Source organism: Sceloporus occidentalis, unplaced genomic scaffold (assembly GCF_023333645.1).
Source record: "Sceloporus occidentalis isolate IW3139 unplaced genomic scaffold, rSceOcc1.0.p SCAF_20, whole genome shotgun sequence".
Taxonomy (NCBI): Eukaryota; Metazoa; Chordata; class Lepidosauria; order Squamata; family Phrynosomatidae; genus Sceloporus; species Sceloporus occidentalis.
In genome coordinates, this window is record NW_028317000.1 from 13,247,153 (window position 1) to 13,272,329 (window position 25,177).

The window sequence follows — 25,177 nt, forward strand, 5'->3', positions numbered from 1 at the left end:
GGGGCTCCAGAGGCCGTCATCTCTCCTGATGGAGGAAGCCCTGGCATCTTGATTGATGGGTGCATTGATTGATTGATTGGCATTGGAGAAGAGAGCTTGGGAAAGTTCCTTCTGGAGGAAGAGGGCTGGGGGCCATTCAGGACACACTGGAGAGGAGGCCTATTGAATGCAATGGCACTAATTCAATGCCCTTTAAGAGATTGCTTTGGACTTCAGCTCCCAGGAGCCTCAGCTATATGGGCCAAGAGGAGCCTGGGATTCTGGGAGCTGAAGTCCAGGATCCCTTCTTAAAGGGCACACTTTGGGGACCTCATTGCCCTCAGTGCTCCCTGCATTTCTCAAAACCCCAAAACAATCGCCAGGAGTGGCCACCAGAGGGCGCCCCGGGATAGAAACTGGGTCGAAGCCCAAAGAGGCTGTAGTGCTCTAGCGTCGCCACAAGAGGGCGTCCTTGTATTAGGAATCTTCTTTATTAGCCACAGCTCTCAACTGAAGTCTATTGGTAAACCCCAACTAAAGATAGAAGTTGGCAGCCTTGCAGGAGAGGCGAGATTGCAGTCCCCAGCATCCCTGGCTTGCTATGACTATTGGGAGCTGCAATCCAACCACTTATTACTTAGTATCATTCATCCAGCCTCTGTTTAAAGACCTCCAAAGGAGGAGGCTCCACTACAATCTCCAAGGAAGGAAGCAAAGGCAACGATTTTCGCGGGAAATTTGCCCCTGGCCACGCCCGCTCTGGTGACGTCACGCCATTCACAAACACAAGGCGGGGATTCCTCCTTTGCGCGCCTTTCGCCTTCGATGGAAGCAGCGTTCGGAGGCGGCCGTAAAGAACCGAGTAGCTGCGCAAGCGCTTTTTGCACCTTGGCTTTCCCCCCCTTTTCCTCTTCCCTCCTCCTCCTTTTTTCCCTCTATAGCTGCCACAAAGCAAATGCAGAATGGCTTCTCTGGTTCTGGAGGCTGTGAAAGGCGAGCTGAAGATGTTTGGGCTGGACTTTGCAGAGGAGGAAGAGGAGCCTGCATTGGCAGAGAAGCGTGAGTCTTTTTGCAAGGAGCCGCATTAAAAAACCACTGCAGTTTAATCTGTTGCAACACCTTCCAGCCTTCCCAGGTGCATTGCATTGCATTGGCCCTATGAATGAATGAGAGACCTCTAGTTTGGAGCCATAGTCACTTTTTGCCACCTTGCATCTGCACTGCAGGGTTGATCCGCTTCCATACCGCTTTAACTGCCCTGGCTCCCCCTGCTATGAGACCCAGGGACTTGTAGTTTGTTTGGGCACCAGAGCTTCTCTGGCAAAGAAAGGTGAATGCCTCATGAAACTACACCTCCCAGGATTCCATAGCATGGAGGCATAGAAAGTGGTGCCAACACATTGCAGAAATAATCCAGTTTGAGACCGCTTTAACTGCCTTGGCTAGGGGATTCTGGGAACTAGTTTTGGAGATACTGAGCCTTCTCTTATTAAACTACAACTCCCAGAATCCCCTAGCATTCAGCCAAGGCTGTTAAAGCAGTCTCAGACTTCTTCTTCCCGCTTATCTGTGTTCAACGGTTTTTAAAAGGCATATTTCTTATACATATAGCTCTCCTTATCCACTGATTTTTAATCCATGGATTCAAGCATCCACTGATATATATATATATATATATATATGCAAACCTTGATGTTGCCATTTTATATAAGGGACGCCATTTTACTTTGCCGTTATATTTAATGGCACTTGAGCATCCACAGATTTCGATATCCATGGAGGGTCCTGGAACCAAACCCCAGCGGATACCAAGGGCTCAATGTATAGTATTTGGAGTTATTAACGCACATGCTTTACTGAGTGTCACAAAAGTGTGTCTGTTTAAACAACACATCGATATATCTATCGCTGTTAAAATAATACATGCTTTTGTTTTGGGGCGACAGTGGAAGAGCTTTGCCTGCTGCACCGGATGAAAGAGACCGAACTGGCGGAGGAACTGATCGCTTTTGCCGCGACAAAAGGGACCGTTTCTCTGACCGCCAACTTTCTGCTCGACTTCCAATACAACGTAAGGGGATCGCCATTGCGGCTCGACAATCCGTTGTGGAGTGATGTGGGATAGTTGGAAGAATGTCACAGATATATACATACGCATATATAGATGTATAAGAACATATAACCTGCTACAGTTGGCACCGTTGGAGAACCTGTGGCTCCAAATGTGGTTGCCGTTGTGCGCCTCCAAGTTGTTCCCAACTTATGGAGACCTTAAGGCGAACCTATCCTGGGGTTTTCTTGCTGAGTTTCTTCAGAGAGGGTTTGCCATTGCCATCCTCTGAGGCTGAGAGAGTGCGACTTGCTCCAGGTCACACCATGGGTTTCATGGCCAAACCAGGATTTGAACCCTGGTCTCCAGAGTCTAACTTTGCACAAAATCCAAGTCTTGGCTTGCATCACTGAAACATCTGTATCTGTTAGACCCAACAAATTGCACAAAGTATTATGATAAAAGGAAATGTTGCGTCCGTTGCACCTTTTGACGGATTCTGCCTTCCTTTCAGGTGCTTAATAAGCAAAGTGTGAAACCTCAGAGTAAAAAAGAGACCCATCCTTCCGGCACGAAAGAGACGGACATCGTACCAGGGCAGTATCCTCCGTAATGTTGTGTGTTGTGCAGGGCAAGAGTTTTTTCCTTTTCCCACCCCAGACTTGTTCCCAGATCTGTGATGGGCGCAGCCCTGGAATGCCTTTGTAGGGTTCTGCTTTGGGATATGCCCATTCATGTTAAAGAAGAGGTCTTAAAACATGCACAGAGTTGAAGGAAGGAGTTTGTTTCAACCACTGGGCTCTGGTTTGTTGTTGTTAGATACCTTCGAGTCAATTCCAATTCTGTGGCGGATGAGACGTCTCCAAGAACCCTAATCTTCCACTTCTCTGCTTAGGTCCTGCAAAACCGTACCCTTGGCCATATTGAGTCTATCCACCTGGCATACAGTCTTCCTCTCCTTCTTCTACCTTCTATCTTTCCTAGCATTATTGTCTTTTCCAGCGATCCATACCTTCTCCTGATGTGGCCAAAACACAACAGCCTCAGCTTGGCCATCTTGGCTTCTAAGGAGACCTCTGGGTTGCAAGGACCATCTCTTTGTCTTCTTGGCTATCCATGGTCTCCTCTGCACTCTTCTCCAGGACCACATCTCCAATGCATTTATTTTCCTTTACTGTCCAGCCCCCACATCCATGTGCAGTGGTGGGAAATACCATGGTTTCGACGATAGCTTTATGTAGATTTTATTTATGGGAACGTTTTTTAGACTTAACCCTTCTCAGGGCTGATCTGGATGAGGACGACGAGGATCTTTTGGATGCCTACACATCCCCTTCAAAAGTGAGTATGTCTAGATGGGGACATATTGTGTGTGGAAGGGAAGGGTTTATTTGGTTTTCTGTGGGTTTGGGGGGCTATGTGGCCATGTTCTGGAAGAGTTTATTCCAGACGTTTCGCCAGCATCTCTAGCTGGCATCTTCAGAGAATGCTGGCATGGAAGGGAGTGGAGTATGAGCTCCTCTTCAAAGAGAATAAGGCTAATAATATTAATAATAATGGCTAATCAACCCCATGGCTGTACATGTGTTGTGTGCCTTCAAGTCATTTCCAACTTATGGTGACCCTAAAGTGAAGCTATGCTGGGGTTTTCTTGGCAAGATGATGCATGAATGTGGTTGAAAGAATAGGATGAAGACCTGGGTACAACACGTTGTGTGTTGCATGCTGTCAAGCCATTTCCGTCTTATGGCGACCCATGGGGTTTTCTTGGCAAGGTTTGTTCAGGGGAGGTTTGCCACTGGCTTCCACTGAGGCTGAGAGAGCATGACTTGTCCCAGCTCACCCAGTTGGTTTCATGGCCAAACTGGGAATTGAACCCTGGTCTCCAGAGTCCTAGTCTAACACTCAAACCATTTTGCCACTGCCAGTCAACACTAGTGATGGCAGATGTCAAATTCTCCAAGCTCTGACCTATATTGAGAACTATTGCTACAGTTTTTCTTCCCATAGCTTCAAGGCATTCAGGAATGTTTCCCTCCCAGCGATGGAAAGCTGCACAACATTTCTGGAAAAGCTGCGTCGAACATGTCCAGAAACGTGCACAGTTTTCCGGAAGCTGCGCAGCTTTCAGTATGGAGAGGATGGTCTTTAGGCAGCTACATGTGTGCTTTGTGTTTTGTGTTTTTTAAATTGTTAAACAGCAGGGTTGCATAACAAAAATGTTGAATTATCTTCCAGGCCACCCAGAAACAGGAGATAAAGACCCCAGAGAACCCGCGTTCCAAGCGGACGCTTTCCACCCGCAGCCCCCATTTGGCGTTCTCCCCCAATAGCTTCTCCCCCAGGTAAAGCATATATATGACAGGTTGCAGTTTTGTACATTGGTTCATAGCCATGGCTTTTGGGAGCGACATGAAGCTGCCTCTGGTTCCAGGAGGTCAGCATGGGGACTTTTCCCTTGAGACCTTACAAAGGCTCCTGTTGTCCGTTGCAAGTTATGACCATGCTGTTGGAAGTGGTGGGAGTTATAGTCCCAAACCAGGTACTTCCCAAGATGCAACTGATTTGACTCATAGAGTTGCAACAGCCCTAATCTCCAGACTGTTTTGCCACTTGTTGAACATGATGTGCCAACACGGTTTGGGTGAACCATACACCATAGACACAAACTGTTGCATGGTCACATATTCAAAGGCAAAATACAACAAAATGCAACATCCACCAACGAGCGATGATAGTCTAATCGGCTAACCAAAATGCAGAAAAAGTACTGCTCTTTTGTGGATTTTGGGTTTTGTTGTACGGTCATTCACTCTTCCCCAGGAATCTCTTAAGTTCTCAATAAGTGCATTAAGCTCCAGTTTCCAGGAGGAACCATAATAGCAGGACTGAGATGAAACCCAACAAGTTAGTGGTTCATTTTACTTATTGCAACAAACCGTGGTTCATATCTCTAACCATTTTTTGGAAGCTAGGAAAGCTGAAGTTCCAAGCTTCTTGTCTGCTTTATTTGCCATTTGCTTAGTGTCTTTGGTAGAATGATTTTGGGAGGAAAAGCAATGGTTTGTCAGTTCAGACATCTTCCTTGGCTTAAACAAAAATGGACTTCAAGGCTATGACTTCTGAATCTTGTCTTGCCAGTGCGTCACAAACCATAGTCTGTTGATTCCGGTCAGTGGTTCCCAAACTTTGGTCCTCCAAATGTTTTGGACTTCAGCTCCCAGATTTGTTGACTGTTGGCCAAGCTGGTTGGGTCTGAAGTTCAAAACATCTGCAGGACCAAAGCTTTGGATAGCATATGCAGTCCAGTCTTGTGAATGACCGCTCAGACGTAGCCCCTTGAGTTACACCCAAGTCAGCGAAGGTCTCCAGGTGTTTAATAATTCTTCTCTCTCCCCGTTCCGACCCCGAAAGTGCTACCCCTTCACAGAAATACAGCTCTCGGAGCCACCGCGGAGAAGTGGTTACCTCTTTTGGCTCCATACAGGGCACCTCTTGGAGTGGGAACGGCGGCTTGAAGACCGTCGTGGCGCCGTTCGGAGAGCCTCTCACCAAGCCCTACAAATTCATGTTCCAGGACCTGATGGAAAACCGAGACGGTACTTTTTTATACAGTGGGGCCTTCCACATTTGCTGGGGTTCAGGGTGGCAGGACCCCCTTGAAAGTGGGAAAACTGCAGAAGAGTGGAAGACACAGAGGGCCTTGGAAATGTCGCATCCATAGGGTCACCATGAGTCGAGATCGACTCGAGGGCAGTTAACAACAACAACAAAGGGATCTCTAGGTCCTCCAGCACAACTCTGTGGTCAATATCTGCTGGATGTTGACCACAGAATTTTGTTGGAGGACCTACAAATGCCTAGAGAGGTACAATCCCTAGGAATCTCTGGGTCCTCTATGGAGAACCTGGAGAGTCCTAGAGAGAACAGATAAGCCAGAGCCTCAAAAGTCAAAGCTGTAAATGCGCATGGCTGAATATATACATAAACCGGTAAAGGTAACATGAAGTTTCTGTCCGTCTACCTATATTTTTCGCTGTATCACATGTAATAATAATAAGTTTTATTTATATCCCGCCTCTCCAAAAGGATCGAGGTGGGATACAACAATAAAAATGCATATATACATAAGATGCATAATACACACACAAGTAAAAATTACACGACCCCCTTATCCCCTTTTCTTTAAACTAAAACAACTACAATATAATATCTGGATGGATTTCACTGAATATAGAGGCTATGTGGCATCCACCGGACGTTGGTTGTAATAACTCAGAGGGAAAAGAGGCACTTTATACAGTCAGACTCCGTATCCCCGGTTTCTTTATCCACGGATTCAACCACGGCTTGTGTGTGTATTAAAGTATACATTCCAAAAAAGCAAATGTTGATTTTGCCATTTCGTATAAGGGACACCGTTCGTCTATGCCTTTGTATATAATAGGACTTGACCATCCACAATTGTGGTATGCATATGGAACCAAACCCAGTGGATACCAAGGACCCACTTTATGTGGATACCCTGAAAGCCGAATCTGGATGCTGAAAACAGTTCCCCATTTCCAGCTCCTAAAGAGTCCTAAAGAAATGGGAACAATAATAATTGTTGTGCATCAACTGCGAAGGTTCAGAGAAAAACCTACTTCCTCAGAATTGCCTATCCTCCCTGTTGTTGATGATTTCCACCTTTTGCACCTCTTTTTCTTCCCCCAAAACAGTGCTGTCATATAAAATTGAAGAATTGGGGGAAGCACTGAAGGAGCACTACAAAATAGAAGAATTTTCCTCTTTGACTATCCCTGTCCAGGTAACTTCTGCGCCTTAAGATTGCAAAGGTATCGTTGCTTAATTCTTTACAAAGGTTCAGATGAGACTTAGAGGTTGCCCTTTAAATATTGTCAGTTTTAGTTACAAATAATGCAAACTGCTCAACCCAGCATTAAAATACGTTAATGATTTAAGGGATGCCATGTATATATAAATCTAGTTAAGTTCAGCGTCTTCTTTCATAACAGTGTTAAAATCCATCCGAGACCTGGAATAACAATAATAATAATAATAATAATAATAATAATTGTGTGCCCTGCTTTTCATTTCATGTGGCGTCACGTTGCTGTTTTTAAAATGGAAACGGGAAGAATCAGGTGACGGTTCTGGGCCGGATCGGCTGCGATTCCAATGGCAAACTGAACGCCAAATCAATCGTCTTGGAAGGAGACCAAGAACATTCCTCAGGTGGCCTTCTTCCTGTGGATGTGTCTGAACTTCCAGAGTATTCTCTGTTTCCTGGACAGGTGAGATATTTGGAGTTATTTGGGGATCCTGGGGTGTTTCTGTCTTTCAGAAGCCTTGCCCGGCTTTCCGGACTTTGGTTCATAAACAGCAGTATATGTCCACTCACCCCTCCATATTTGCGGCTTTGATATTTGCAGGTTTGATAATCCACGGATTTGATTAACATGTTCTCTCTAGGAATATCTGGGTCCTCCAGTGAAACTCTATGGCCAACTTTAACTAAAAGTGGCCCTGAAAGGCCTAGAGATGCCTAGAGAGGATACTTACTAGGCCTCTGTAGCTCCTCCAGCACAACTCTATGGCCAACTTTAACTAAAAGTGGCCCTGAAAGGCCTAGAGATGCCTAGAGAGAATATGCTACTAGGCCTTTGTAGCTCCTTCAACACAACTCTATGGTCAATGTCAGACGTTGACCACAGAGTTGCGCCGGAGGAACTACAGATTCCTAGAGAGGTGTCCTCTTAGGTAAAAACACAGTGTTTTTATTATTTGCAGTTTTTCCATATTCATGAGGGTCTTGTGCCCCTAATCCTAGCAAACATGGAGGGACAACTGTATATGTCTTGTCATCCTCGTGCATATCAATAGGAAACACAGTGTTCATAGGCTGCAGCTGCACTGCATAAGTAATCCGGTTTGACACTGCTTTAACTGCCATGGCTCAATGCTATGGAATGCTATGGGAGCTGTAGTTTGTTGTGGCACCAATGCAGAGCAATCTGTCCTGGAAGCACTGATTCTGCTCTATCCAGGCCTTTAGTATGACTACAAACAGTGATGCCTGCTGGGATTTTGTAAGCTCTTTGGCATTGTTTTCCTTCATCCTTGGCATCCTTTGTTGCATACCTATAAGTTTTGCCCTCAACGTATCCGTGGGTCATATCTAAATCCATAATTTTGACCCCCAAACCTGCCCTCAACTTATACATGGGTCAACTTATAGTCAAGTATATACAGCATTGAAATAGTGTGGCATAGTGGTTTGGGTGTTGGACCACGACTCTGGAGACCAGGGTTCGAATCCCCACCCAGCCATGGAAACCCACTGGGTCACATGTCACACTCTCTCAGCCTCAGAGGAAGGCAATGGCAAAACCCCTGAAGAAACTTACCAAAAGTATAACACCCTTAGATCGGTTTCTTCAACTCAGTGGGTTTCCTTTGGTTCAACTTGGCAATAGGATTCGGACACATCAACGCCAAATGGAAATAATAGAGGCAACCAGAGGATCAAAAGTGAGCAGCCAGGGGTATTTCATAAATGCATATGGTGCCATATAGGAGATGCTAAAAGGCAGAACTTAACTGATTCTCGTCTTTCCGCTTCTCCAGGTTGTAGTTATGGAAGGCATCAACAGTACCGGCAAACTGTTTTTTGCAACCAAGCTGTACGAGGTGACAGATTTTATATGTATTGTTAATGTTTTGCAACTGTTTTGGTTGGGGGTTTGTGGGTCAATGGGGATCAGCATCCTTTCTTTCTCCTTTTTTCATAATGCATTCGTGTTTTCTCTTTTCAGGGAGTGCCGCTTCCTTTCCTTAAGCCTCCAGAGTTGGATGAAGGTGAGTCAGTCCCAGGGCTTCTTTTCTTAAAAGCAGTATTAGGACGCAACGCTTTTGGATGAGGGATGTGTAGCCCTTTCATAGAAATCATAGAGTTGGAAGAGACCCCAAGGGCTATCCAGTCCAACCTCATTCTGCCATGCAGGAACTCACAATCATAGACTCATAGAGTTGGAAGACACTACAAGGGCCATCCAGTCCAACCCCTTGCCATGCAGGAACTCTCAATCAAAGCATACCCAACAGATGCCCATCCAGCCTCTGCTTAAAGACCTCCAAGGAAGGAGCCTCCATTACTCTCCAAGGCAGCATCTTCCACTTTCGAACAGCCCTTACTGTCATGAGGCTCCTTCTAATTTTTAGGTGGAATCTCTTTTCTTGTAGCTTGCATCCATTGCTCCCTCTTCAATATGGCATCCCTTCAAATACTTAAACAGGGCTATCATGCCACCTCTTAACCTTCTCTTCTCCAGGCTAAACATACCCAGCTCCCTAAGTCGCTCCTCATAGGGCTTCATGGTTTCCAGAACCTTCACCATTTTAGTCTCCTTCCTTTGGACACATGGCTCCAGTTTCTCCACATCCTTTTTGAATTGTGGTGCCCAGAACTGGACACAGTATTATTCCAAGTGAGGCCTGACCAAATCAGAATAGAGTGGCACTATTACTTCCCTTGATCTAGACATTATACGTCTATTGATACAGCCCAGAATCGCATTGGCCTTTTTAGCTTCAGCATCACACTGTTGGCTCTTGCTCAATTTATGGTCTACTAGGACTTTCCCTTTCACATATGGTCTTGTTAAACCAGATGTTCCCCATCCTATATCTATGAAATGCATTTCATTTTTTCTGCCTAAGTGCAGTACCTTGCAGGTCCTTTCTGCGTTGCTTAAATTCTGAATTGAGTAAGCTTGCACAAAAAGGTTGCTCTGACGAATTTCTCCAACATCCTTTGCTTTTAATCCTTTCAGACTCCGAGCCCCAGATGGTCCTGGTTGCCTGTGGTCCTTATACCACCTCAGACAGCATCACCTACGAACCCATGTTGGACCTAATAAATGTTATTAATAAGGATAAACCCGACGTTTGCATCCTGGTAAGGAAGGCGCTTCCGTTATCGTTCTTATATGAGCTGCGTATGCTATGTTTAGTTGCCCACCATGTGTTCAGAAATCAGGGAAGCAGACACATGGAAAGGAAACCTGGTTGCAGGGTAAGAGTTTAGGGATGGAGAAAGCATGGTCCGTAGGCTACATGTGGTTCCTAAAGTCCACAGACCTCTGAGGTTGAAAAATGCTTGAACATCCAAACCAAATATCATCCCCCAAAAATCCCAGTCACTTTCAGGACTGATTTTTCCAAAGCTTGAGGATGTATGTGAAATGGTAAATTCAAAAATGTAATTTAAACAATATAAGTCATGTATGGACAGGGTACCCTTAAAAGGAGAACCCATTGGGTGATCTTGGGCAAGTCACACTGTCTTAGTCTCAGGGACAGCAAAGGCAAACCTCCTCTGAACAAATCAGAGGGGTTGCCATAAGTCACAAACACCTTGAAGGCACACAACGGCAATGACACTTTATCCCATCTGGCCGACGCTTGGATTTTGTCAAAGCTTTCCTGTGTTTTCCAAGCTTGGCATGAAAGCGGATCCGTTTCCAACTTGTCCATTGCTCCTAGGGGACTTGAATTAGTTTTTTCTTGGAAAGGATGGTGGTGGTTAATAAGGATGCCATTTTTCCCCCTTTATGGTGACTTTTGGTTTCCTCCGATTGTTTGCAGCTCGGACCTTTCCTCGACGCCAAGCACAAGCAAGTCGAGGTAAGTTTGGAGTAAAAGACGTTGGCTCCGTGGAATCTTGAAGCTTCTTAAGCTGTCGTCTCTATAGGTTTCAGATTTCCTATTGCTTTGGTCCTCTGTAGTTCTCTTTGGGTTCTCTAAAGGTTCAAATGTCCTTTTGCTCTGGGAACTAGATGTAAAGGGGAATTGGCTGTGAGAAGAGTAACCAGAAGAAGTAGGAGAGTATTTGGCTCTCAACTGAAAAGTAAGAGGTTGTGGACTATTATTATTATTATTATTATTATTATTATTATTATTATTATTTCCTGCCTCTCCCTGCAACTGGAGGTGACATTACAACAGAGATGTAGTATAGCTTTTTGAACATAGCTTCAAAGATTGACTAATTAGTCAGTACATCTAAATCAGCGGTTCCCAAACTTTGGTCTTCCATAGGTTTTGGACTTCAAACCCCAGAATTCCTGGTTGAATGGGGCTTTGGGAACTGAAGTTCAAAGCATCTGGCGGACCAAAGTTTGGGAACCACATCCTAAATCCTGACTAATTGAAACTCACATCTACTCATATCCTAACTCTGACCCCTATTCTAACCAACATCTGTCTCCGACCCTGGCTAACGCTCCCAACGTCTCTAACTCCTTGGGATTCGAACCCTGGTCTCTAAGGTTGTAGTCTTGGGCAAACCTCTGAAGAAGCTTGCTGAGAAGTCTCCATGATAGGTTCACTGTAGATTCACCATAAATCAGGGATGACTTGGTGGCACACAAGAACAAGAACAAGTCCTGGGTCTTGAAGAGAAGGGTCTTTCTCCATCACCTGGCACCTGGTTCTTGTGTCTGGCTCTCTGATCCGCTGGGTACCAAACCTGCATATATATTTTTATGTACCAAGCTGGATGCTCTGCCCACTGGGCTTCCATCTCTTGTCTTTCTTTGTTGCCATTAGGACTGTCAGTTCACCAGCTCCTTTGAAGACATCTTCAAGCTGTGCATGAAAACCATCATTGAAGGGACCAGGAGGTAATGTCTCACAAAACTACAGTATGCAGAGAGATCTTGTAGCGCCTTTGAGACTCACTGGAAGAAAGAAGTTGGCAGCAGAAGCTTTCCTAGAGTTACATCTACTTCTTCAGATGTGTCTATTAATATATATGCATCTGAAGATGATTATAACATTATTCTTGTCTGCAAAAGCTCATGCTGCCAACTTCTTTCTTTCAGTGAGTCTCAAAGGTGCGACAAGATCTCTCTCCGTATTGACTCTACGGACTAACACGGCTGTATCTTTGAATTCTAGCACAAAACTACATTTCCCCAGAATCCCATGAATGTTTGGACTACAAATCTGTTATTAAAAAAATGGATAGATGGGGCCATGGCGGGAATGCTGTTCCTCAAAGTCTAGTGAAAGCTGTGCACAAATGCTGAGTATCTGCCTCTCAATGAAAGAACCACAATAAGCCTCTATCTCCCTATACTAAACAACCCAACACAGTTCATTGACTCTGTTTATATGATGAATATAGCAGTCAATCGTTGCCTGTCCCTGCCACAATCTTAAATAGGAAAAGTGCCCGTTGTGTTGTGCTTTGGGTCGCCCAAGAAATCATTGGGTTGCTTCATTGCTTTGCTGGTCCTAGTGAGCTTTGTGCCTGTCTCAGGTTTCTCACCTACGTCTTAGCAAATTTATTCCTCTCCCCGAAACCACAGCGCCGGGTCGCGCCTTGTCATTGTCCCTTCTCTGAGAGACGTCCACCACGTGTACATTTATCCCCAGCCTCCGTTCTCCTACGATCTGTCAAAGGAAGACGAAAAGGTAATTGTACTATACTCATTATAATAATAACCTTTTAGTTGCGTTTTTAATTGATCTGTATTTTGGAGCCCATACAGACAGGAAAAAATAAAGCTGCTTTGGGTCACTTTGGAGGTATGCTCTTTAAATGATGCATGCATCCTAAGAGGCCAGAAGTTGTGCCAAAGCCATGCTGTAGTCCTAAGGACCAGAGCGCAGCTTTGGTGCAGCTTCTGGCCTCTTAAGACGCGTGTGTCATTTAAACAGCATGCCTCCAAAGTGACCCGAAGCAGCTTTATTTTGGCCTGTCTGTATGGGCCTTTAGTTAGGCTTTTAATCTGTAGGTTGGGAGTTGTAGTCCCCCAGAGTTTCCAGGCTCTTGCAAGTGACGGTGTTGTCTAGGGATGGACAAGAAATTGGCACAAATTGTATTCTTGAGGATATGCATCAAATTCATTTGCAAAAATGCGCATGCATTTTTCCATTTTCCTCCACTGGGAGGAAGCAGTGACCATCCTGTTCCTCTCTTTTCCTTTTCAATTCATTACAAGTAAATATACATGAATAAAAATGTACATGCATTTCAGAGAAAAGCACAAATGTGTGTTAGCCAATAGAAGGGATGGGTACAAAAAGCTCTGCCCAAGGCTAGATAGAACTACTACCCATCCAAACTGGCAATACTAAGCAGAGAAAGGATGGGCATCATTCTTGGACCGCAACGTCTAGAAGTCCTCAGTGATGGTGCTATGAAAGGGAGAAAGCAACCCAGACTCACTTCATGTGGGAATTTCTAGGCTGAAGTTGAGATAAGGCCGCGCACTGATTTATTCTGACGGAGTTCCCTGGGAAAAAACATGACCGTCGGAGGTTGCGCAAAGTCTCGGTCCGCCATCTCAAGCTGTTCGAGGGAAGTCCCCATTTCCTCTCTCTGGATGACGCATCCTTCCTGGCAGAAGATACTCGGATGAGAAATGTAATCTTTTCTCCCTTAAACTAATGTTCAGAGGAAAAACCCCGCAGGATTAAAAATGCGCCTGCATGCACACATGCCCAACTCTGTCTTCATTTTGATTTCCCAAATCCAGGCAAGGGATCAGAGAGGCCCCTTTCAGGAGGAAAAGCATTGAGCAGGAACCCTGGTCTCCAGAGTCATAGTCCCAATGCTCAAACCACTACGCTGCGCTGGCTCTCAATTAAATTAAATTACATTAAATATTCAATTGAATTAAAAATTTACACCTGGATGGTGTTACCTGCTAGTTCTTTCCCCAACCCGCTTTGTCTCCTTCCAGAGGGTGCTCTTTGTCTCGGACCCTTGCACTTTGGAGATCAACGGGGTGCTTTTGGGCCTGACGTCCGTGGACCTGCTTTTCCATATGGGCTCCGAAGAAATTAGCAGGTATGCTTGGAAACAGCTTTCCTTGAACTCATCTCCTTCCCCATTCACCGAACTAGCGCTTGCCCCATCCCACCTTGAACCAAGATGAATATTGAATATAGGAAGATATTGACCACGATGGGTGAAAGTGATAGGATTTCCAAACGTATGCTAGCTATCCAAAGTACCTAGAGCAATGCAGTCAACCCTCCATATCCACGGATTCTTTATCCACAGATTCAAGCATCCACGGCTTGCAAATATTTTAGATATATATATATCACTTTCAAAAAGCAAACCTTGTTTTTGCCATTTGACATTTCACTATGCCATTGTATTTCATGGGACTTGAGCATCCATGGAGTGGTACCCATGAGGGGTCCTGGGACCAAACCCAAGTAGATGCCAAGGGCCTACTGTGTTTAATATATATATATATATATATATATATATATATATATATATAAATTCTTAAAAGCAAACCTTGTTTTTGCCATTTGATACAAGGGACACCATTTCACTATGCCATTGTATTTAATGGGACTTGAGCATCCATGGATTTTGGTACCCATGTGGGGTCCCAGAACCAAACCCCAGCCAATGCCAAGGGCCCACTGTAGTCCTAAACATTGGGATGTTTTGGACTTCAGCTCCCAGCATTCTGGACTGTTGGCCATGCTGGCTGGGGCTTCTGGGAGCTAACGTCCCAAACACCTGGAGGACCAACCTTTGAGAATTGCTGAGCCTTTGAGAATTGAGGATGCTGGCCTGGAGGGAAGGCATCAGCTATGATGGTTGGGTTTGATGAGAGTTGTAGTACAACGCTTGAAGGATGCTGGATTGCATGTGTCAATAGGATGGGAATGGCAGTAGTTGCAATATAGGCGTATAGCTGGAGAAGACAGTTCTAAAAAATTATTATTATTATTACTATTATTATTATTACTATTATTTCCCAAACTTAGGACACAATGTGGTTTGCAAATTAAATGCGGCTTACAAATGGGCTTGGGACTATGTCCAAATTTTCAGGGCTTTGGGCAATTCTGTGACTTAATGGCTGGACGTTGCTGTCTGGTGATCCAAGTTTGTTGCCCAATCTCTATTGCTCTTTTGCAAAATCTCCAGAGAAGGAGAGAATATGATCGCATGACAAACTTGGGGTGGGTCAGGAACGGGGTTGAGCGTCAGTGTTGGGAGATGAGGAAACAACGTGAATCAGACATGAACGAGTTTCCAAAGTGTCATAGTTCCCACGAAGGGATGAAAAGCCAGCCTTGAGGTGCCGAATTGCTGAGAACGCAAAGGATTTCTCCGAATCTGTCCCCAGGTTTTGAGTTGGCTAAGAAATGCCTTCTCTGTTCCCTTTATGCACTCTGGCATTAATAATAATAATAATAATAATAATAATAATATTTATTTATATCCCGCCTTTCCAGAAGGATCAAGGGAGGTTACAATAGAATGCAATAATAATAATAATAATAATAATAATAATAATAATTGTTAAAAGTCAAGTCGTTAAGGTTGACATCCGTAACTCGGGTCCCAAACACGCTGCAGGAATAATCCAGTTTGAGACCACTTTAGCTGCTCCGGCTCAGTGCTAGGTCTAGAAATGAGTTAAAGCAGTCTCAAACTGGATTATTTCTGCAGTGTGTTTGGGACCTTTGGGTTCTTTTCCTCCTTCTTCTCATCTTCTCCAATATTTCAACCAGTCCATCTGTTTTTCTGCCCAGTTCTTCCAGTGTCTTGGATCGCTTTTCGCGCATTCTCAAGCACATCCTGACCCAGCGGAGGTAAGCTTTTTGGTCACAATAAGCATGAAAAAGCATTTATTTCCCCCGCTGCTCAGATCCATATGGCTTTTCTGTATTGAATAGGGGTTTATTATCTTCCCTAGATGGCAATATGTCTTGGGACGGTTGACAACGCATGTGAGAATGGAATATTGCATGGATATTTATTATGCATTCGTGGTTTTGTTGTCGCCATATGTGCCTTCAAGTCCTTCCCGACGTATGGTGACTCTAAAAGCGAACCTATCCTGGGGTTTTCTTGTTCCAAGGACTGCCTTCCCCTGAGGCTGAGAGAGTGTCACCCATGGGTTTCGTGGTCAAGCAGGGAACCGAACCCTAATAATTTCCAGAGTCGCAGCTGAACACTTGAACCACTACACCATGTGGGGTTTCAAACCCCTGTGATAGGTTCACTATGCATCGGAAACAACTTGAAAGCACACAAGACACATATATTTCTATCTTAGCCTTCCTCCAGAGAGCTCAAGGTGGCATTCGTTGCTCTACTCCTCCCTACTGTATCCTTTGGAAATATCAGTAGGCCAGAGGGCATTCTAGTTGGCAGAATCCCCAGCACTTTACTCTACTTTACTTTACTTTACTTTCTTTCTTTCTTTCTTTCTTTCTTTCACACACATACACACATACCCTGTGGTGGAAACGTGCAACAAATGCCTGTTGGAACATGGTGCCTTTTTTGGCATTGAATGCATTGAATGCAAAGATTGCCGGCCTCCCAGGAGGGCAATGGCTGGAATTAGCAATGGCGTTGCAATGCAAAGTTTGGCATCTGGTTGGTACCCAACGGGGAGAAAAGCAGCAGCAGGTGCTGTGTGTGTGTCTATGGATGTGAAGGAAAGAGGGTCGCTGAATCTGGAAGTAATGCAATCTCCTCTTCCATCCCCTGCCGTTTTGAGCAGTTACTACCCACTCTACCCTCCGGCCGAAGAGATGAACATCGATTACGAGCATTTCTACCCATACGCATCTTTGCCCGTCACGCCCAACGTATTGGTTACTCCGTCGGATCTGAAGTATTTCATTAAGGTGGGACAAAACAAGGCTCGGTTTTGGGGAAGAGGATGGAGGGATGCCGTGGGTCTTTAACAAAAGGTTCCCTCCTGACTCAGGCTGCATCCACACTGCAGAAATAATCCAGTGTGGCACCACTTTAACTTCCATGGCTGAATGCTGTGGAATCGGAGGAACTGTCATCGGTTGTGGCACCAGATCTCTCTGACAGAGCAGGCTCAGTGTCTCCGAAAGCTACAGAACTTCACAGCAATGAGCCTTGGCAGTTAAAGTGGTGCCAAACTGGAGTATTTCTGCAGTGCGGATGCAGCCTTAAGTAACCATTTGGTAAGGGTCTCTTTCAATGTAAAGGTTATTCTCGTTCTCATCGTCGTTTCCTCGGTTTTGTGCCTCCACAGGACATCCTCCGTTGTGTCTGCGTCAATCCTGGACGTCTAACCAAAGGCCACGTTGGGGGCACATACGGACGCTTGTGGCTCCAAAGAAAGGCCTCCGGGGGGGAATGCCAAAATCCATGTGTCTCGGCTCAAGTTGTGAGGATCTAACCCCAATCTCTGCCCATGGAAGGTTTGCTGGAGTTCGAGCAAAATGCATCTTGGAGATGAAGTGGGAAGAGTCAAAGAGGGTTTCTCCTCCAGAATTTAGATCTGCCAATGCTTGGATGCGCACCTGGTGCCTTAGCAGCCACAAATGCCATAGGTCCAGAATGGATGATAACAACTCACTTATATTCTGCTGCAATTTCCACAATCTGGTTGGCGAGCAAAGAAACTGAATGTTGATGCATAGACTTTGGCAATGTTAAACAAAGCATTTTTCACGCATTGCTCTCTTTTGTCGGTAGTTTATTCTTCTGATCAGGAACACTTCTCCCCCTTTGTTTCCAAGTTTATTGCCTTCGCAGTGTCTGAACACCTTGGCTTAGCAGATGTTGTGATTTTGTCTGAAACTCAAAGCCACAACATCTAATAGGGGCTTGTTCTCTGCAGTTCCAGAGACTAGGACCCTTGAACGACAGATGCAAGCTCCAGGAAAAGAGATTCCACTTAAACATTAGGAGGAACCTCCTGACAGTAAATGCTATTTGACACATTCCCTTGGAAAGTGGTGACGTCCCCTTCTTTGGCGGTCTTTAAACAGAGGCTGGATGGCCATCCTTTGGGGATGCTTTGACTGAGAGTTCCTGCATGGCAGAATGGGGTTGGACTGGATGGCCCTTGGGGATCTCTTCCAACTCTATAATTCAAGTCTAGCCTGTCCCCAAGACTGTCCTTGTGGCAAGGAACGATCTTCTAGCCTGATTTTATAAAATTTGTATATATATAAATAGATATAGATATAGATACAGATATGGTTGGACTGCAAGCATCAGCAGCACTCCCCAGCCAAGGAGCATTGGACCATAGTTCTGGAGACCAGGGTTCGATTCCCAGTTTGGCCATGGAAACCCTTTGGGTGACCTTGTGCGAGAAGTCACACTCTCTCAGCCTCAGGGGAAGGCCATGGCAAACCTCCTTGGAACAAATCCTGCCAAGAAAACCCCAGGATAGAGTCGCCGTAAGTTGGAAACCATTTGAAGGCACACAATAACGTCTCCCCAAACCATTTCCTTGCTCTTCAGCTACTTTGCTCGGCTTTCAAAAGCCAGGGGAGAATCGCTCACCTACACCCAGGTGTATTTTAACTTAATTAACATGGTTGTATACGTTGTTTGAGTAATGGCATACGAGGGACAGATGGTGCCCTGAAGGAAATCGCAAGCATCCGGTTGCATGGGATTCCTCGCTCTATCAGGGCATCCATCGGCAGGTGTGGCTCCAGCGTCAGCCGGCTAAAAATTTTCCTTCAGCGTTTGTTGTTTCCTCTGTCACCACATCCTCCGCTCATCAATTCAATATATTTATGAGCATTTTAGCTTTCCATGTCATCCTTGTCTCCTAATATATTAAAAATATTTTCAAGCTGGGGAATAACCTGTGGATAAAGAATCCATAGCTGCAGAAAGACAAGAACGTGGTGGTTGGTGTTCTGGGTCCTTGTTATTTGTGTCGCACCTTAAGGTTGAACAATACCTTTACTATTCAGTGGTGCAGAGGGGAAAGGTGTGTGTTGTGGCAGGTCCCATACCTACATCTCCATGGAGAGTCCTAAAATGCAGAGAGCTCTGCAGATCTGTATCAACAAACCAGTTCTAGCAGTTTTAATCGCCGTCAGGATTGAGAGTTTTGTGATGCTCAGGCTACTTAAAGTCCGTTGTTGTTGTCGGGTGCCTTCAAGTTGTTTCTGACTTATAGTGACTCTATCATGGGGTTTTCTTGGCAGGATTTGTTCAGAGGGAGGTTGTCCTTGCCATCTTCTGAGGCTGAGAGAGTGTGACTTGGCCAAGTGGGTTTCATGGTTTAGCGGGGATTCGAACTCTGGTCTCCAGGGTTGTAGTCCAACATTCAAACCACTACACTACCCCACCTTTTCTTCTCCTTCCTTCCTTCTTTCCTTCCTTTTCCTGGAAGCAACTGCCCTGAATTCCTTTCCCTAGAAGTCATCTTTCTCTTTTAAGCCAAGATGGCTTTCCATGCGTTTCTTTCTGAATTTGCAAAACATGCTGGATTTATAGAAGCAAAAGGTTTCTGGGATGCGAAAGATCGGTCTGGAAAGGTGCACATGGAAATAGCCCTCTCTCCAAATTTCAGATTGTCAAAGGCTGCTTTAGGCTCATTCCTTGGGGAACAGCACTCTTTCTGTGCATGCTCAGAGGAACTCTTTTTTATATAGTCCTGTACATACAGAGGGGAAAGGAAAATTCTAAGGCTTCATGGCGGGGGATGCCTGGTTCAAATGGTGCACGGTTTCTGTGTCTGGTGCGTCCTCTTGTCGTTGTTTCAAGTTGTTTCCGACTTATGGCCACCTATCATGGGGTTTTCTTTGATATGTTTCTTCAAGTGTGGTTTTCCTTTGACATCCCTTGAGGCTGAGAGAGTGTGTCACTCAGTGGGTTTCTATGGCCAAATTGGGATTCAAAGCAACTTGAATGCACACGATAACAACACATAAGAATAAAAGGCAATGCAAAATGAAGGGCTTGGTAAGGAGGATACGCTGAAAGGCACGGGTTTCGGTGGGAGATGGCACTCCTTGAAGCATATCCCTATATGTTGGCCATATAGCAAAGTGCAATAATATCCAAAGACAATAAAATAGTGATACCTTAATTTAGTCAACCAAAATGCACAAAATACATGTTGCAAGGTTTCAAAGCGTCACTGGCTTCTTCATCAGGCAAAGATGTTTAAAATCAAGGAATGAAAATATATATATAATGACTGCCCTGAATTCCTTTCCTTGGAAGTCATCTTTCTCTTTTAAGCCAAGATGGCTTTCCATGCATTTCTTTCCAAGTTTGCAAAACATGCTGGATTTATAAAAGCAAAAGGTTTCTGGGATGCCTTTTGTCAAGCGATCTTTTAGCACCTTTGGGACTAAACTGGAAGGAAGATGTTGGCAGCATCCGCTTCTGTGGATTTAATTCTGTGTTTTACTTCTCTTAAAGAAAGTTCATTTAAAACAAAGGTGCACCCTTTGCATGACGCTGCGCAACCGCGGCTTGTCCTCTTTCAATAAGTGTTCATTAAAATGTTTTTTAAAAGCTGCCCTTCGTCCAACAGAGCGGCAAAATGTAATTAAAAACGCGAGACGTTCCAAAAAACATATCATCAAAATGGGCAGCGAAACAAAAACAGAACAAAAGAGGAAGACGGAGATGTACAATTAATGAGTGAGCTCCTTTCCAAGGAGGATCCTAGGGCCTCTCGCTTGCAAGCCTCAACAAAGCTTCCCATGAAAGAAATGAAGCTTTGCGATCCCTCCGACGGCGTGCAAATCCAAAATACATTTTCCGGAGACAGCTCGGCGCATTTGAGAGATCGCACGTCTTCTCTGGATGTGTGTGTTTGCGTATTATGGGGGTGCAATCTGGTCACATTTGCAAATGCTTTCCTCCGCGCCTTATCCGCAGGGGTTGTTCCTTGGTCATAAATGCCTTGATCCTTAGGCAATGTCAGAAGCGTCACAAGTCCAGGACTAATCTATTTGGCCTAGGCCGAAGGTCAGTCTTGACCGAAGGCTATACGCTGAGTGCAAAACCCAGGATAAAATTCCCTGTCGCAGCTGCAGCTAAACAAAAAATAAAATGAGAAGGAAATATTTGTTCCCATTATTGGCTGCCAAAGTTTGGGCGTTGTCGTTCCCTTCCTTTAAAAACTATCTTTCTGTGTCTTGCTGGAGAAATCGGAGGCAACTTCTCTGTTGTTAAAGCAGGGTATGGTTTTAGATTTGGGATAAAAATGCATTTCTAATAGGCACAGTGTCTTTGCCACAAACAGATGTCATTTTATAGTTGTGTTTTTCTGATGGACTTTCATTCAAAATGCCTTGTTAGCATTTTTCCAAAATCCAAAATGTCCTCCGTTTGGAGAGAGCACAATGCTTCTCAATCTACTTATTGAACTTGGAGGACGACAAAGGCTTAAACTTGTCCTTTAGTAGCTACAAACCTTGGACTGAATCTGCGTTTGAATTATTCCTTCCGTTTTTCCGTTGTGGTGAAATGAAGGGGGGGAAAACTTTTTATACATTTGCATTGTGCGTCTCAAAGGGTCCAAAATGTAGAACATGTCCTGGAAAAGGAGGATATTTGGTCACCCTGCCGATGGGAAAAATGCAACCTCTGAACATCAGCCAGAGGACTAAAATGGATCGCGTTTCTTTAATACAATGAATAAAGAGATGGTTAGGAATAAAGACCCACGCATGATCTTTGCATTGGCCAAAGAGTCAATGTAGGAGGATGGTTTCTTGGAAGCAATGTCATGCTCATTTTCCATCTTCTGATTCTTGTATTACAGATGTGCACAGACTCTTCTTTGGTGGTTTGAGATTCGTACCATTGGAAAGGATCCCAAGGTCCGTTTATTCCAAGCCACGCTAGTGCAGGGATCCATCGTGAAAGCATGTTCATCATGTCATTGTGGTTAACCGCCGTCAAGTCGACTTTTAACATATGGCGACCCTATGAATGAGAGAGTTACCCTGTTATCAATAGCCCTGCTCAGGTCTTGCAAACTCAGGGCCATGTCCTCCTTGGTGGAGTCTATCCGTCTGCAATGTGGTCTTCCTCTTTTCCTATCACCTACTTTACGGAGCATCATTGTCTTTTCTAGTGAGTCATGTCTTCTCGTGATACGATAGTCTCAATTGAGTCATCTTGGCTTCTAGGGAGAGTTCAGACTTGATATGTTCTTCGTTGCGGTTGTGTGCCTTCAAGTCCTTTCTGACTTTATGGAGCTGAGAGTGTGCGACTCGACCGAGTGGTTTTCCATAACCGAGCGGGGAATCGAACCCTGATCTCCGGAGTCGTAGTCTGATGCGCAAACCACTATACCGTGCTGGTTCTATTTATTTCTCTTTTGGCAGCCCATGATATCTGCACAACTCTCCTCCAGCCATCGCCACATTTCAAATGATCTGATTTTCTTCTTATCAACTTCCTTTACTATCCACTTTTCACAACCATGCATAGAAATCGGAAATACGTTGGCATGGACAATCCTGACTTTGGCCATCTTCTCTCTGTTTACTGTATATACTCATGTATATGTCTAGAAGTTCAGGTTTAAAAATTGACCCAAGTAACCTGAGTCGATTTATCCACAGGTCAATGTAAGTACTGCATTTTAACACACACACACACACGGTGAAAGGCAAGAGTTTAATCTGCCCTGAAAGCACTGACCCCTTTGTACTCTCTCATCCATCCTACCTTTAGTATTTGCACTAATAGTTAGGTCTGCTGGAATTTTGTAAGCTCTTTGGAATTGTTTTCTGTGTGCCTAAGTTTTACCTTCAGCTTATCCATGGGTCATATCGAGATCCATAATTTTGGCCCCAAAACTTGCCCTCGACTTATTTATGAGGTCGACTTACAGTCAAGTATATATGTATTCTTATGAATAAGTCTAGAAATTTAGGTCAAACTCCAAAAACCTGAGTCGACTTATCCAGAGGTCAATGTAAGCACTGTACCTTAACTCTTATTTAACAGAAGGAACTATCTCCTGGTGAAAAGCAAGAGTATAATCTGCCCTAGAAGCACTGACCCTCTATTCTCTCATCCATCCAGACTTAAGAGTAAGCGCAAAGAGTTATGTCTGCTGGACTTTTGTAAGTCCTTTGGCATTGTTTCCCTTTCCTTCATCTTTTAGATCCTTTCCTATATGCCCCTAAGTTTTACCCTAGATTTATCCATGGGTCATAGCAAAATCCATCATTTTGGCCCCAAAACCTGCCCTCGACTTATACATGAGGTCGACATATAGTTGGGTATATATGGCGACATGTCGATTCCCATGGAAAAACAAGGGTGCCATCATGCCCAAAGCATTACAGGGATCCCTTGCACCCATGTGCCAGAAATGACCACCTGCATGGAGCAAATATATCCCCTTTGCTGCTCCGTGCATATCAAGATGAGTTTTGTTTCTCCAGCCAAGTAACTTGTCCTTGCCGTCTTCTTCCGCTCAGCCCTTCCCTTTCTATTTATCTCTGTCCTTTTCACTCCATCCAAAACAGATCTGATAAAAAAAGAAAATCTGCTGCAGGGAGTGTGTTGCATCTGACTTGTGTTGCAAGGAGGACTCCGCATCGCATTCCTCTGGCTCCAAAGTAGGGCTTGTTGTTTTGTTTTGTTTTGTTTTGTTTTGTTTCGTTAAAAATTTGCCTTGAAATGGAGTGCTTTGCCAGCAACGTTCACCTTCCCCCAAATTGAAAGAATTCCACCTTGAAGGGTTATTAAAAATTATAGGCTTGGTTGGCTGCTCAGTCAAAGGAAAATGCAGGCCATATATGGATTTTCTCTTTTCGGTTATGATTTCCTCCCTGGTTAGATCGAGTCAAAGGGAAAGAGAGGTTTCATTGCGTCAGATGCAGTTACATCAGAGGCAGCATTAAAACCCAGCTTTCCCATAGGGTTCGTCTTTGGCTAATAGGAAAAACAAGGGTGCCATTTCATGCCAAGAATGCCTGCATGATACCCATGCAATCAACAGTTGGCCCTCCCGATTATTTGCGGATTTGGTTATTCACAGATTTGATATGTTCTCTCTGGGAATCTCTAGGTCCTCCAGTGCAACTCTATGGTCAACTTTTAACTAAAAGATACACTAAAAGAGCTAGAGACTCCTAGAGAGGACACTCTACCAGGCCTTTGTATCTCCTCCAGTGCAACTCTATGGTTAACCTTTAACTAAAAGATACACAGAAAGAGCTAGAGATTCCTAGAGAGGACACTCTACTAGGCCTTTGTATCTCCTCCAGTGCAACTCTATGGTTAACCTTTAACTAAAAGATACACAGAAAGAGCTAGAGATTCCTAGAGAGGACACTCTACTAGGCCTTTGTATCTCCTCCAGTGCAACTCTATGGTTAACCTTTAACTAAAAGATACACAGAAAGAGCTAGAGATTCCTAGAGAGGACACTCTACTAGGCCTTTGTATCTCCTCCAGTGCAACTCTATGGTTAACCTTTAACTAAAAGATACACAGAAAGAGCTAGAGATTCTTAGAGAGGACACTCTACTAGGCCTTTGTATCTCCTCCAGTGCAACTCTATGGTTAACCTTTAACTAAAAGATACACAGAAAGAGCTAGAGATTCCTAGAGAGGACACTCTACTAGGCCTTTGTATCTCCTCCAGTGCAACTCTATGGTTAACCTTTAACTAAAAGATACACAGAAAGAGCTAGAGATTCTTAGAGAGGACACTCTACTAGGCCTTTGTATCTCCTCCAGTGCAACTCTATGGTTAACCTTTAACTAAAAGATACACAGAAAGAGCTAGAGATTCCTAGAGAGGACACTCTACTAGGCCTTTGTATCTCCTCCAGTGCAACTCTATGGTTAACCTTTAACTAAAAGATACACAGAAAGAGCTAGAGACTCCTAGAGAGGACACTCTACTAGGCCTTTGTAGCTCCTTTGTGCAACTCTATGGTTAACTTTAACTAAAGGTGGCACTGAAAGACCTAGAGGTTCCTAGAGAGAATACTCTACTAGGCCTTTGTAGCTCCTTCAGCGCAACTCTATGGTCAGTGTCTGTCAGACGTTAGCCACAGAGTTTTCCTGGAGGACTTAGAGATTCCTAGAGAGGCGTCCTCTCAAGTAAAAACATGGTGTTTTTGTTATTTGCGGTTTTTCCACAGTCATGGGGTCTTCTGCCTCTAACCCTAGCGCATATGGAGGGACTAGTGTGTGTGTGTGTGTGTGTGTGTGTGTGTGTGTGTGTGTATTATGAATCTTTATTTATAGAGCGCTGTAATGTTTGCACAGCGCTTTACAGAGTAAGGGTCAAATAAAATAAGGGGGGAAAATCAAAATAAAAACCTGCTGAGCGGCGCACAATCTAAAACGCCAACATTACGTGA

General features: G+C 44.4%; 1 protein-coding gene across 2 annotated transcripts; it reads left to right on the plus strand.

Annotated features, from left to right (window-relative positions):
• The first annotated feature begins 636 nt into the window (after positions 1-636).
• LOC149302065 (DNA polymerase alpha subunit B-like) lies at positions 637-17,536 on the plus strand. 2 transcript variants are annotated; one of them, XM_089483330.1, is made up of 18 exons: positions 637-1,038; positions 1,926-2,050; positions 2,544-2,629; positions 3,313-3,370; positions 4,268-4,374; positions 5,444-5,628; positions 6,751-6,839; positions 7,171-7,326; positions 8,660-8,722; positions 8,848-8,890; positions 9,865-9,989; positions 10,679-10,717; positions 11,642-11,715; positions 12,406-12,511; positions 13,786-13,892; positions 15,611-15,670; positions 16,591-16,717; positions 17,101-17,536. In XM_089483330.1, the coding sequence occupies exons 1-18, from the start codon at positions 942-944 to the stop codon at positions 17,245-17,247; spliced, it is 1,794 nt and encodes a 597-aa protein (XP_089339456.1). In that variant the 5' UTR covers positions 637-941; the 3' UTR covers positions 17,248-17,536. The 2 variants fall into 2 exon arrangements, with proteins under 2 accessions (XP_089339456.1, XP_089339457.1); XM_089483331.1 differs by having other exon boundaries at positions 7,177-7,326.
• The last annotated feature ends 7,641 nt before the right edge of the window (positions 17,537-25,177 follow it).

Excerpts from the sequence above, each read along its gene's own strand:
- LOC149302065 (XM_089483330.1), top strand. The coding sequence starts at position 942 with ATGGCTTCTCTGGTTCTGGAGGCTGTGAAAGGCGAGCTGAAGATGTTT. Across the intron at positions 3,371-4,267 it reads CCTACACATCCCCTTCAAAA|GCCACCCAGAAACAGGAGAT; the intron begins GTGAGTATGTCT and ends ATTATCTTCCAG. Across the intron at positions 7,327-8,659 it reads ATTCTCTGTTTCCTGGACAG|GTTGTAGTTATGGAAGGCAT; the intron begins GTGAGATATTTG and ends CCGCTTCTCCAG.